Below are 13,735 nucleotides of genomic sequence, written 5' to 3' on the forward strand. Positions count from 1 at the left end.
CAAACACTGATTCTGGACATAATTTTAAGTAATGGAACTACAAAAACAAAACAAAACGAAAGTCACAGGACCATACCCCGAACGCTCCAAGGGTTTGAGTCTCTTGGGCTCAGTAGTTCTGGGCCCTGGTTACGGCACTGGCAACAAGGCCTAATCATCCAGGTATCTTATATCAGAATCCCTGGGTGTACTGTGTCATTTAATTGAGGCTTGGAGCACACCGAGGGACACCCACAGCACACTACTGTCAGTGTTTTTAAATAAATTAGTCATTTGGGGAGGGTGTGATCTCTCACCAGCTGTCTCTGTTGTTCCAGCTCCTCTCTCAGGGTGCTGAGCTGGTCCTGCAGCTCTCTGGCCTGCTCCTCCTGGCTCTGTATCAGGACGTCCCGACCCCCACGCACCTCCTGCAGCTCCACCTGCATGCAGTCACACCCCCTCCGGCTTTCAATCAACGCCACAGCTTGCTTTGACTGGGCACGTTATCATTAATTAAATATGACATCGTAGCTGATCAGCTTGCGCTGACACGACACGTTATATTACAATCTCATCTTATAAGATCATTAATTACATATAACATTAAAGCTGATCAGCTGGCTAAGGCATGACATGTTGCAGTCTCATCTTATAAGATAATTAATTACATATAACATTACCGCTGATCAGCTTGCTCTGATGTTAAATAAAAAATAAACGTCTTATAAGACGTTTGCTGTGACTTGGCATATTCTCTTAAAGTCATTTTCTTAAAGTCAGAATTGACTGGTAATGAAATTTGTTACAGCACATTTGCTGATCAGGGCGGGGTGGTGGGGGCGTGGTCCTACCTGCAGGGCTCTAAGCTCCGCCTCTCGCTCCTGACTCTGGTGCCACAGAGCTCTGATACCTGCGGGGGCTCCTGCAGTGGGGCCAAGTATGGCACAGGTTAGAAACATGGAGCTCTCCACACGCAGCCCATACCACTGTAATTAAACAACACAGCTAGAGACACGGAGCTGCCTACAAACATGGCGCACGGGACAGCACAGAACAGACCCACCCATCCGTTATCTATAACCACATATCCCAGCATGCATTGGGGCAAGAGGCAGGAAAACACCCTGGACATGCCGCCAATCCACAGAACAGATAGTACAGTATCAAATTCATCACACGCAGATGGATCACACAGTAACCAAACATACACATGGCAACATCAAAAGCTTGGCACGATTAGCTCACACGACGGTAACCAAACACTCACACAGCAACATCAGACTCATCACACACACACACACACACACACACACACTGTAGCCCACACTACAGTAACCACAGGGTCAGGGGATGGACAGCTGTATTTGACCATTCTGAAGCTACAATATCAAACAATAATCCATTATGTAAATGCCCACCATGTGGAGGCTTATATTGAAAATCCTAACTTGGCAACATACACCCAAACACTTGAACAGCAGAGCTCCACCATAACAAATGAAACAGTGACCAGGCCAGATTGGTCAAAGCAGCACAGAGGAGTGTGTGACTAAGACTCTGCGGGGACCAACGTACCTTCAGCAGTGTCTGAATCCTCTATCCCAGCATCCCGCAGGGCGTGGCCCACTTCCTGTACCTGTGAGAGCTGGGCAGCCAGCACGGAGAGGACGGCAGACTGTACCCAGGCCAGGGACGGGGGCACAGACTGGTCCTGCAGGGCAGAGATTTCCCTCTGCAGAGCGGGCACGGACAGCGCCTCCTGCAGGCGAGACTGGGTACAGAGAAGGGACAGCAAAGAAGACAAAGTATTCAGAGTAGGTTCAATGGGAGATTAATCACCACATAATATCTCACACTGTCATGTTTCCAACCAGACCAAAAGCAGCATTTAGCATACGGAATCTATGCATAGTGGTATTTATATTTATCAAATTACATCAATTTACCATTCTTTAAATAATGTTTAAAGTCTTCCTTTGTACTATAGATGTTGTAAAGTACAGCATGGTATATGGTGGATCTTAAATATACTCCACTCTGTGATTTCAAATGTAGATTAAAAAACAATAATATTCCTGTTGTGTTTTAATCATCATAAAGTACAAACATTTTATTGTGTGCATGGCTTCTACAGATATAATTTGTGGATGTTAAAAAGTGTATCTACCCTATTGTATTCTAAGAGCCTATTAGTCTGTGTTTCTCTCAGCTCCTTCTGGTCTACTAACCATGCAAGAGTTAGAAGATATTAACCATGACTGTGTTTTAATGCATAGGCAGGTTCAGGGCAGTGAGGCGTGAGATGTACACCATCAGGCATCAGCATACCTGACACTCCTCCAGGGCAGTCCTAAATCCCTGCGCCTCCTCAACAATCCTGTCCTGCTCCTCGGTGTGCCCCGCAAACCGCTCCTCCAGCTCCTGCACCCGGGCCCTCAGCTCCTCCCTCTCCTCAGAGATCTCCTTCTGCTGCTCCTCCAGCTCTTGGACCCTGGTCTCCAGCCCCTCCTTCTCCTCGGCCATCTCTGTAACCTGCTCTATCACCTGCAGGGGGCGACAGTCGCTGCTGAGTTAGCCTGCGGGTCTGTGCTTCTTGTTAAAGAAATGGCTGTTGTTGCTACGGGCAACCAGAACAGCAATACCATCCTGCACATCAGCCAACTTTTGCATATTAATGACCACATGCTGGATGACCTGCATTAATCCATTCAGAGCTGAGGCAGATGAACAGCAGCAGACTCTCACAGAAGAGAAAGGACCCACCACCGCAGCGTCTAAATGGACAGGTGATGATGTCACTGATGGCGATAAGGACGCAGTTCCCACAGACTGACCTGCTGGTCTGACACTGCGTCCAGCGGGGTGGAGACTCCAGGGGCGGAGTAGGCGGTCTGGATGATCTTGCTGCGGAGGCGCTCCAGCTGGGGACACAGAGAGCAGAGAGATCTGCTGTTTTCCTCCCCGCCCATACATTGACAGCGCACACCCTGCCGCCACTCCTACATAGCAGGGACTGTGGGGTACAGTGGGGTGCAGTGGGGGACTGTGGGGTACAGTGGGGTGCAGTGGGGGACTGTGGGAGTACAGTGGGTGCAGTGGGGGACTGTGGGGTACAGTGGGGTGCAGTGGGGTGCAGTGGGGACTGTGGGTACAGTGGTACAGTGGGGTGCAGTGGGGTGCAGTGGGGGACTGTGGGGTACAGTGGGGTGCAGTGGGGGACTGTGGGTACAGTGGGGTGCAGTGGGGGACTGTGGGGTACAGTGGGGTGCAGTGGGGGACTGTGGGGTACAGTGGGGTGCAGTGGGGGACTGTGGGGTACAGTGAGGGTGCAGTGGGGGACTGTGGGGTACAGTGGGGTGCAGTGGGGGACGTGGGGTACAGTGGGGTGCAGTGGGGGACTGTGGGGTACAGTGGGGTGCAGTGGGGGACATGTGGGGTACAGTGGGGTGCAGTGGGGGACTGTGGGGTCAGTGGGTGCAGATGGGGTACAGGGTGCAGTGGGGGACTGTGGGGTACAGTGGGGTGCAGTGGGGGACTGTGGGGTACAGTAGGGTGCAGTGGGGGACTGTGGGGTACAGTGGGCTACAGTGGGGTGTGATGCAGGATAAGGTGTCTCACCCGAGCCTGGACACGCTCCAGCTCCACTCTGCTCCTCTGCTCACGCTGCCGGGAGTCCTGCAGCTGCTGCCTGCCTGAGTCTGCCTCCGCCTGTACCGAGGCCCACCTCTAGGGGGCAGCGTAATACCACAACAGCCATCGGCAGCATTATAACCCATACAGAGGCAATAGCTCTCACACTCAGTCACACTCTCACACTCAGTCTCTCTCTCTCTCAGACTCTGCAAACATAAGTCAAATTACGCAAGACACTGCAAATATGCAACTTTAATAAACCTCTAGGGATGCCAGTGAATGTAGGTTTTTATGAATGTGAGTTTATGAGCCTGTGTAACATGTAACTACACATCACATATAGAAAATTGTGTGCATATTTATGTAACAGGAGAGAATCGATGTATAGATACACGTATAAATAAGTAATACATGACTAATAGTGAAATCGGGTCACAGTAAATATGTCAGGTGGTCTGACCTGCTGCTCCGCCTCCAGTTTGCTCTTCAGCGAATCACGGTCTGAGGCCAGACGCTGCAGTTCCGTCCTCCGCTCTGTCAGAGTCTGCTCCAGCTTCTCCACCCGCTACAGACCCAACACAGAGTCATTATATCAGAACCCTATATCCCCCAACACAGCATCATTACATCAGACCCTACCCACCAGCATAGAGTCTTTACATCAGACCCTACAGTCCCCAACACAGAGTCATTACATCAGATCCTACCCCCCCCCCAACACAAGAGTATCATTACCTCAGACCCAATCCCCTCTTATATCAAAAGAAAAGAGCGATGGACCGCAGCCTGAGACTTCGGTGTTCTCAGTGGTCAGGGGACAGTCAGACACACCCACCCACCTTCCTGAGGGAGGCGGCCTCATTGTCCCGTGCCCGCAGCTCTTCCTGATGGCTCTGGTTCTCCCTCACCCTGGAAAACTGCCAAACACAAAGAAAAGAGCAGGATGTAAAGTAAACAAAGACCTCCGGGCCGGCCAAGTCTCCCTGGGGTTAGACCCTTTGTGGAGGCTGGTATTGGCTGGGTGAATGCCACACAGCTCAGCACTTGTGAGTGCTATGCGACACTTCAAAGGGGATCAAGAGCTGACAAAGGAGTCATGTCTATTGGTGCATACAGATCACATGATTTTAGTTACCAATCACCAAACTCATTCCATACCATTATTTTTAATCCATATTCTTCGATTTTTTTAATTCTGGTAATAAACAGTATTTGGTTATATTTAAATTTTGTTGTTTTGTACTCATATTGTGCTGTCAACGGCATATTTGTGTATATTGTGTGTAGGCTAATGAGTACTATCTGTCTCTATACAGCTGAAAAAACAATAGATTGACTGATTGATTGACTGACTGATTGATTGATTGGTTGATAGGTTTACTGGCTGAAGGGAGAGGTTGATTGGTTGAATGACTGAAGGGAGAGGTTGATTGGTTGACTGATTGAAGGGAGAGGGCCTCTGAGAGACAGGTGCAGGGGAACAGGGCAGCGCACCTTGGCAGATAAGGACCCCAGCTGTGCATCTTTGTGCCGGATGTCCTGCCTCAGCCGGTCCACCTCAGCTGCCAGCTTTTGGGACTGCTTTTCCCGGGAGGAGAGGTCCCTCTGCAGGCTGGTCACCAGACCTGGGACACAGGGGAATAACAGCATAAGGATCAGGGGACACAGTGACATCATAAATCCCCAGGCAAGGGCGGCGCTAAAGGGTTATAACAGGGAAAGCTTAGGGGGCTTAGACATTGGATGTGCATGCTTGTGCGGGTAGGGGGGCCATTCTTCATATTTTTTTCCTGGAACAAATTCATTTCAAGACCAATCCCTGTCGCCAGGGCACTGAAAATGGTGCGCCCCCACTCCACACCCCCACACCTTCCTGCTGCGCCACACCTGAAGACATGTTGTTGTCGTTCTTCAGTTTCTCCACCTGATTCCTCAGATTGCTGATCTTCAGATCCCGCTCAGTCAGCGAATGACTGAACACCTCACTCGAGCCCCTCTGCAGCTGCAGCATCTGCGGACACAAAGCGTGATCTTCAATGAAAATACAAAAAAAGCGCAAATTAAATAACATCCTGACAATTTCACCAGGGACACCCAATCACCCTGCATTCAAAAAGAATAATTCCTACTAGAAAATGGTTTGAATCATCACAGCTGTAAGACTTTTTACATTTACCTTACTGCCATTTATCAGACACTCTACTGCTGGAGGTATACTGAAGAGATTCAGGTTCAATGCCTTGTTCGAGGGTACAATGGCATTGGGAATCAAACCTATAACCTTTTTGTTAGAAGTCCAGTACCCTGCCCATTATACTACATTGCTGCCCATGATGTAACAGTGTGTGCAGTTATGTGCTCTCTTCACATTCTTACCAAGGGAATAAAAGTGCTTTACTTTCTGAGTGCCCCTTGTACACACCTGATTGGTGAACACCATTTTTAAAAACTAAATTTAGGAGAATAAAGTAACAGGGCAAGTCACAGCAGACTCCTGGAAGCTCCATTGCTTTGGGGGACCATGAAGCCCCTCTCCCCGCCATACCTGCGCCTTCAGCTGCTCAATCTGCTCCTTCTTGTCGCCGATGTCCCTCTCCAGGTCCCGCAGCTTGTTCCGGACCTCCGGGTCGGCCCGGTTCTGCGTCAGCTGGTGCCGGAGGGCGGAGACCTCGTCCCGGAGCCCCGCGATCACCCCGTCCTTCCGCCGCGACTCCCCCTCGAACACCGTCAGCCGGCTGATCTCGTCCCCCAGCCTCAGCAGCCTCTCCTCCTGCAATTCGGACAGGACAGGGGCGTCCGTGTGTCCCCCTGCAGACCCCTCCTGATCTACCACTGTCACAGATCCCAGTACCAGCACACAGGCATGTAACTGAGGCTGGAACACGATCAGCCCACTTAACTTTAACAGGGCCAAAGAACTGAAGCCACACTTTACTGCAGCTGCATTCACAGAGATAGAGGGTGGCACTTCTGTAACCTCTTACAGGTCAAATCATTAACTGGTAGCATCTTAACCACAATAACAGATAAATAAGCCAATAAAATAAAGTGCCTCTTGAGAGTGCTTATACCTCCAGCGCCTTTAACAGCAGCTGTAAGATCTTATAATTTTTTCTTGTTCCTAGGACAGCCTTCTCATCAGGGTTAATCCGAAAGCATCTATTCCTTTTACAGGTATCTTGTTAAATACCGCAGAATGGTAGTGTTTGTATATCTTTGTAGCATGGGAGCTTCGGGAGAAAATAAACTATATTAGTATAAAAAGGGACTGTTTACATTCAGCTCCCATATCAGTGGAATCTGACCCAGACTACCTCCAGATGAAATTCCAAGATGTTCCGCCACAATCTTTAAAAGTAGCACCAGCTTAATTCGACAAAAAAAACTGGATCAGGTCTCTCTGCATAAAAAAGACAGGTGCAAATGAGTCTACCTTCTCCTGCAGCAGGTGAGAGAGAGTTTGAGAGCTCTGCGCTGTCACGGCGTTCCCAAGGGAATGCACTGTTCCGGAATTCCTCTTCCCGTTACAACTTCCTGAAACACAATCAAACCGGGCTGTTCAGAAGCCATCCACAAAATTATTCACAGGAGACGATGCGCACTGGTTATTGCTCAAATACACAGTAAAATGGCCAGTGTTAGATCAGCTCTCACAGAATACAAATGGCCCCTATTGGACTGATTTGTACTCTGTTAGAGTTGAATTCACACTGGTCGTTATACTGTGTGTGAGAGAATCCTGCTGTACCTGTCCTGTGTGAGAGGACCCCATGGTCAGTGGAGTGGCCCGAGCCTGATCTTTTGGTTCCCGCGCTGGCAGGACGGGCCCGGCTTGGGGGGTGAGGGGTTGCAGCGGGACCTCCCTGCACCCAGGAGGAGTGGGTGGAGGGATGGCCAGGCAAGACGGGGAGCTGGGAAAGAGGGCTGGATGAGGAAGGTGCTGAACTGGAGCCCTCGATCAGCTGGAGCGGGCTCTGCCAGGCCAACCGTTGGTTCACAGGGGGGCATGACAGCTGGGAGTATATGAACAGATGGACACACACGCACACACAGTAAATGCCAAATGTATGAAGCTGTTGCTACCAAATTGTTTCTAAAGTTATCCTCTGATTGCTGCCCAGTCAAAGTTTTAAATATCGGACTCACAGAAGATTGTTAAAAGAATAACGGGACGATAGCGATGCTTTTGGATGGAGGATGGCTAGGACAGGAAGAATTAACAGAGAATACGCACAGGGGAAGAGCTGTCCACCGCCAGCTGGTAAGTGGACCCGCCAAACCCAAAGTGGAGCTCGTCGCCTGGAGAAAGGCGCACAGCGGCGTTGTGGATGCGACACTCATTGACGAAGGTGCCGTGGGTGGAGTTCAGATCGCGCAGCACAAAGCAGCGTTCCGCTTCGCTCAGCTCTATCAGGGCATGGCGCTCTTCCACGCCGCCGTTCTGTCAGTGGTAGTGGAAAGCAACGGAATACAAAATGGAACATCTTCCACTTCAGTAAGTAATACATTATCCATTTTCGTAGAAAAATGTAGACACTCAATCAAGTAATATTTACGGAATAGTTTTTACATATGACAATTTTAACGTACAGATGCATTGCTTACAGGAACAACAAACAGAGGCATATTCAGAATGTTAAACTGCTAACCGACACTTTTTTGTTTCAGTATTTTAACTCTGCAACACAATAAAAACATGCAAACATTTGAGTCATTTGGCCAGTGGTCTCTGGTTTTAAGACGAAGTAAAGGTCGCTGACAACTGTGGACTACTGAAGGAACATTACCTGCAAACAGAGGTCAGAATCCTCGTGCCTTCCCACTGTTGTTTTTGGCTGGAGTTTAAACACCCATCCTAGCGTTTTTAGATAACCCCTCATGACCGAAGCCAACCTGCAGAGCAAAACGAATAGCTTTAACGGCCGTTTCGTCAGCCTTGAACTTGATCACGGGAACCTAACGCAATTGCACGTGAAATGAATGATGCTCGTTCACTTTTTGAAAAACTGAGCGCGAGGAACGAGTTACATTCACTGAAAAGGTGACAGGTGTTTTGCGCTGTCTGACATCCAGCGCATTTCACTGGTGTGATTTAATGTGGCTACAAGTATTGTTTAATTTAAAGACGCAAATACATGACAAAACTGAAACAGCACTCATCGTGCGTTTGCCTGAATTCACAACTAGATTGTTATCAGAGCAAAGTCACACTAATATGTACCTTACGAGAAAAAAAAATACATCTGGCCATCTAAGTTTAGATGTAGCCTAGTTGTAGTACACATTTATAGATTTAATAGATAGCATTAGCTTACTTGTGTGTTCAACTTTTAACAACTGCTCCGACAAAATATTATTGCTAAGTGCGGGGATATTTCCAGAATAAAATAAAACAAGTAGGAGGTTAAGTTTAACTTACAGAATGTGCCTTTCGGTCGTTATTTCGTCTTTATTTTCTAGTGCTTTCTCTTATGGGTATCCAGTCCTTGTCGGAATTGTATATCAGCGCCATGGTAACCAAACTCCGCCTTTTAGTGTCTCTGTTAGCCTACCCGACGCATCATCAGCAATGTCGTAGACCAGTTTAGTGTCGATTTCACTGGGTTCTCCCCTGTATTACGTTTGTAGGATGCAGTACGTCCTGTATGTAAAATCTATTCAATTTGTGCCGAAAAGCAGGTTGAGCCATACGATCATGGAAATAAACACTTAACTTTCACAATGTGAACACATTCAGAAAACAATTATTCGGCTACATATTTGTAACATTGTGAGTCATTAACAGGAACTGGGCTGTGGAGAATCCGACACTTTACATTGAGCCACAAAAAGCTGCACTGTTTTATAAAATAACAAAGATGTAAATGCCTCTAATTCTCTAATCCTAATTCTTTGGTCAAACGCTGCTATTATTTTTTTCAGTGAAAAAGAGGCATTTTATAACAAAAACCGGTTTCAATTCATCTATTCACCTATACACAATGTGTCCCTGCACCAGCCATTGTAAAACTAAAGCTATACAAATTAAGAAATGTAAAAATTGAAACCTATGCCATTATCATTCATGTGACGTTTATAGTGATCTCAGTTTAGGTAAATTGTCATTCAGTAAAACCAGCCACTTCACCGATCAAACAAGGTACTACAGCTGGAAATTATTTACAGGATTTTTGGAAATCAATCTCTTGCCATATCAATGTTTCACACATTTGAGATGCCATCTGTAAGGTAACGCTTTTTCTCCCTCCACGCAAGTGTTGTTTGAGTGTGATAATGTGTTTGGGTACACTAGGCACCCATTCTGATAGCTGCCTGGGAACCCTATCTGTTGCAGAAAGGCTGCAGCTGTGTGAACAATGCGGTACAGTGAGCTTTATCATGTTTGAGACAAATACTTTTTTTTTTCTTGATTTGGCTCTGTACTCATTTTTACATTTTAGAATTTTAGTAATCAAACAATTAATGCGTGGTTAAAGTTCACATTCTCAGTGTATATGTAAGGGTATTTCTAAACATTCTCGTTTCACCGTGTCAAAATGACAGCACTAATACATGGTCTCTCATTTTAGTGCACCATAATGTTTGGGACATGTAAATGAAAGTAGTCGTGTTTTGACGCATGTCCTTTGCATGCAATGACTCTTTGAAGCCTGTGACCCATAAACAGTTGATTTTGGTACGCCTAATGTTTTTGCCTATGTCTCTGACTGTTTTTTTTTTCTTTCTTATTTCTCTGCCTGCTAATGGTCTCCTTCACGTTCATTGGGATGACTCTGGTCCTAATGTTGGAAAATGCCAATGGCAGTCAGAATCAAGACTAGATACTGAAAGCTCACTACGGAAGATGTGTTCAATTGCTTCTTATACCTGCACTACGGGAGCAATTGAACACACCTGACTAATCAGAAATGCCTGTGGAGCCATTTGTCGCAAACATTATGGTGCCCTGAAACAGGGGCTATGAATGAAACGTGCTGTAATTTCTACATGGTGAAACCAAAATGTATAAAAAGACCCTTTAATAAAAACTGATAATCAGAGTCAAATCAAGAAAAAAATGACTTTGTCACAAAGATTAGGGAGCTCACTGTATATCAGAGATATTCCCTTATAATGTACCCCATTGGCTTGTCTCCTGACGAAACAAAGAAAGACATGTACACACTTGAATCAGTTTACGTCATTTTATTGTTATTATTTCCACTAATTAATCACCAAACTCATGATCTTGACCACACTTTAGTTGCTGGCCATCACCTGTGGAAAAAAAAAAAACAATAGTTAAAAATATAATAATGTGTAATGTAAGTTACCGCAGCAATGGGCAATATGTCATATGTGTGTTTACAGTGCACAGTTTTTTTCTGTAAGTTCTGTAAGTCACACTGGAAAAAGGTAACTGTTGAATGAATTTTTCAAATAAATTAACAAACAAATAGGGTGCCATTGTTAATCGCAGTAAACCCATTTTTAAAAAACACGGTCTTGTGCAGTGACTACGGGGAAAGTGATTTGCATTACTAGCCCTGTACTGGGTACAGTGTGTAGCAGTGGCATGGAGAACAGGAGTAGCAGGACATGGCTAAAGCTGCACTCACACTGCTCATCCAGGAAGTGTAGGCGCTGACACGGGTGAAGACAGAGGGCTTCTTGGGGTAGTTGCAGCCCATGCTGGAGCCGAAGCTGACCACACCGTGAACCTCCCAGGATCCATCGGGGCTCTGGCAGTTCAGGGGTCCGCCAGAGTCACCCTGCACAAAAACAAAAACAAAACAAAACAAAACAAAAAAACACAGTCCTGCGTGAGTCGCGGCTCGACATACAGGGCGGCAGCTCAGCTAGGAGCAGCGCGGCGGCGCAGTTCGTCCAGACGCGGTCGAGCTGGAGGTGGAAGGACAGTGACTCACGTTGCAGCTGGCCAGCTGACCATCGCCTCCGGTACAGATCATGCTGTTGGTGACCAGGCTGCCCCACCAGTCGGGCTGGCTGCAGACGGAATGGCTGACCACGGGCAAGAGAGCCTGCTGGAGGACATCAGCCAGGGGGCCACCGGCTGTGGAGATGCAAGGCGCGCACACGAGCGCGGGTTTACGGTTAGCCATCCCCAGCCTAGCCACTCACAGACTTACTATACACTCAGCTAATGCATTCCATGGTTTCACTCTTCACTTTTAGTATGAGTTGATGCGTATTAATGTTATTATATCATTACAGTTCCAAGGGAGTATTGTTTCTGTAAATGAATAGGGAAAAGAGAGTCGACAAATGTGGGTTACAGTAACTCACTCCAGAGACGTCCCCAACCAGTGACATAGCAAGGGGCATTGTGGGACAAGACATGGCCAGAGTCAGGAAGACAGGCAGGCATGACGGAGCTACTGAAGGAAACAGGGCTAGCCAGCTTGATCAGGGCAATGTCATTGCTGTGGAACACACAGAATACAGTGATTAGACTGATGTCATGGCTATGGAACACACAGAACACAGGAACTAGAGTGATGTCATGGCTGTGGAACACACAGAACACAGTGATTAGACTGATGTCATGGCTATGGAACACACAGAACACAGGGACTAGAGTGATGTCATGGCTGTGGAACACACAGAACACAGTGATTACAAGCAAATGGATCTTTCAATAAAAGAAAAAAGCCTCGCAGCCAACACCTACCGGATTCTGTAGGAATCCCACTGAGGATGGACAATGATCTTAGAAGGGCTGATAGCCACGGAACCTGGCTCATTGCTGACCTCCAGGTTGTGCTTGCCCAGGTAGACTCTATAGGTGCGACTGCTGCTGGGTCAAAAACAAACCAAAAGAGTCAGAAGATTTTTTAACCAAACATGCTAATGCTGTTATTTTCATTTTTAAGAACATCAGAAGCCTCACGTGTTCACAGAATTTACCATCTACGGTTTGATATCATATAAATTATTCTTAATTTTACAATGAGCCATAGTTGATCAGACTGCACCCTTGTGCATTTCTCGTACCCAATGCAGTGAGCAGCAGTGAGGACCCAGTTGGAGGAGATCAGAGTGCCACCGCAGGTGTGGTAGAAGTTACCGTTGCTGCCCTTGTACTGGAGAGACACCTGTTGCACAGGAGGGGGAGGCGGGAGGGGGTGGGGTGAGGTAAAACAAAAAGCAATGATGTCACTTCCAGCACGTTCCCATGCCGACGGAACTGTGGGATCGTCAGCTCTCTCACCTGCCAGGGCCAGCTGTTCTGCCTCACGTCATCGCCTCCGACCACCCTGGTCACCACAGGAGGGAAAGTGGGCAGCCCACACCCGTAGGCTAAGGAACAATGAGACACAGCACTCTGTCAGAACGTCACAAGTTGAGAGAATCCATTTAAAATGACCCATTTAAATCAATGGTCAGGCCTTTGCCAATAGACATGTACAGCCTGTGATCAGAATATGATTGTGGACATGTGTGAAGGCGAACTGTGCAGTTTTAATAAAAAAATTTATTTTTTTCAATTTTCACCAAAGTACTGTATAGAAAATGTAGAGAACTCTATTTGCTTGCTTACCACCAGCAACAAAGAATGCCAAGATCAGGAACTTCATGACGACTGTCTTCAGTGTTCACAAGTTAAACGATCTCCCTTATATACCAGAAAATCACAACGCAAAAATACCTGAGAAACACAACCGCCCAATCCCACACCTCTTCCAGGTAGACTATCCCACTTAACTTAACCTTGGAGATAAAAATCTAAAAATATATGTGTTTATCTCCCAGCAGTTGGAAAGTTTGTGTGAAATTCCCAGGTGATCAGCTATTGGGTGTCCCAACATTTCACAAAAAAGGCTGAACTGGTGCCCATCAGTCCAAAATGTGCAGCCAGTATTTAATTATCACTTATTATGTATTCAGTTAAGTATGTTAAATGTACAGGACATTTCACATACTTAACTGGAGAGCAGTAGCCTATTCTATGAAATGTTCTTAAACAGATTCATATTACTTCCTGAAGAACAAGCCATATCACATTTTGTTATTAAAACATCAAGGGTATATGAGAAGTAATACCTGGTACCAAATCATGATGTATACCATTTTTTGTAGAGGAGATAAACTACATTTTTGACAACTCCTTTGTTAGTTGGTC

The 13,735-nt window shown here is 46.7% G+C and overlaps 2 protein-coding genes across 3 annotated transcripts in view; both read right to left on the reverse strand.

The window, feature by feature from the left end:
* fhad1 (forkhead-associated (FHA) phosphopeptide binding domain 1) overlaps positions 1 to 9,167 on the reverse strand; it is a 31,110-nt gene extending 21,943 nt beyond the window's left edge. Inside the window, exons 1-16 of one of the 2 annotated variants that reach the window (XM_064297858.1) lie at positions 9,032 to 9,167; positions 8,400 to 8,505; positions 7,847 to 8,053; positions 7,361 to 7,625; positions 7,046 to 7,146; positions 6,158 to 6,382; positions 5,500 to 5,623; positions 5,107 to 5,237; positions 4,452 to 4,529; positions 4,073 to 4,177; positions 3,598 to 3,705; positions 2,814 to 2,900; positions 2,308 to 2,523; positions 1,555 to 1,750; positions 831 to 901; positions 297 to 419 (exon numbers count right to left, since the gene is read on the reverse strand). In XM_064297858.1, the coding sequence (XP_064153928.1) occupies positions 297 to 419; positions 831 to 901; positions 1,555 to 1,750; positions 2,308 to 2,523; positions 2,814 to 2,900; positions 3,598 to 3,705; positions 4,073 to 4,177; positions 4,452 to 4,529; positions 5,107 to 5,237; positions 5,500 to 5,623; positions 6,158 to 6,382; positions 7,046 to 7,146; positions 7,361 to 7,625; positions 7,847 to 8,053; positions 8,400 to 8,492 (2,130 nt within the window). In that variant the 5' untranslated portion in view covers positions 8,493 to 8,505; positions 9,032 to 9,167. Of the gene's footprint in view, positions 1 to 296; positions 420 to 830; positions 902 to 1,554; positions 1,751 to 2,307; positions 2,524 to 2,813; positions 2,901 to 3,597; positions 3,706 to 4,072; positions 4,178 to 4,451; positions 4,530 to 5,106; positions 5,238 to 5,499; positions 5,624 to 6,157; positions 6,383 to 7,045; positions 7,147 to 7,360; positions 7,626 to 7,846; positions 8,054 to 8,399; positions 8,680 to 9,031 lie in introns of those variants that run through there. The other variant, XM_064297859.1, reaches the window with a different exon arrangement.
* Positions 9,168 to 10,782: 1,615 nt separating this feature from the next.
* ela2 (elastase 2) lies at positions 10,783 to 13,261 on the reverse strand. Its single transcript, XM_064297861.1, has 8 exons — positions 13,154 to 13,261; positions 12,824 to 12,912; positions 12,607 to 12,707; positions 12,284 to 12,406; positions 11,899 to 12,035; positions 11,520 to 11,665; positions 11,211 to 11,363; positions 10,783 to 10,869 (listed from the first exon to the last, which is right to left on the reverse strand). Exons 1-8 carry the CDS (start codon positions 13,188 to 13,190, stop codon positions 10,852 to 10,854), a joined length of 804 nt encoding a protein of 267 aa, XP_064153931.1. The 5' UTR covers positions 13,191 to 13,261; the 3' UTR covers positions 10,783 to 10,851.
* Between the last annotated feature and the right edge of the window lie 474 nt (positions 13,262 to 13,735).

Source organism: Anguilla rostrata, chromosome 11, assembly GCF_018555375.3.
Source record: "Anguilla rostrata isolate EN2019 chromosome 11, ASM1855537v3, whole genome shotgun sequence".
In the NCBI taxonomy this organism is placed as follows: Eukaryota; Metazoa; Chordata; class Actinopteri; order Anguilliformes; family Anguillidae; genus Anguilla; species Anguilla rostrata.

Excerpts from the sequence above, each read along its gene's own strand:
- ela2 (XM_064297861.1), bottom strand. The coding sequence starts at position 13,190 with ATGAAGTTCCTGATCTTGGCATTCTTTGTTGCTGGTG. Across the intron at positions 12,913-13,153 it reads GGCATTCTTTGTTGCTGGTG|CCTACGGGTGTGGGCTGCCC; the intron begins GTAAGCAAGCAA and ends ATTGTTCCTTAG. Across the intron at positions 11,666-11,898 it reads TGGTTGGGGACGTCTCTGGA|CCGGTGGCCCCCTGGCTGAT; the intron begins GTGAGTTACTGT and ends GCATCTCCACAG.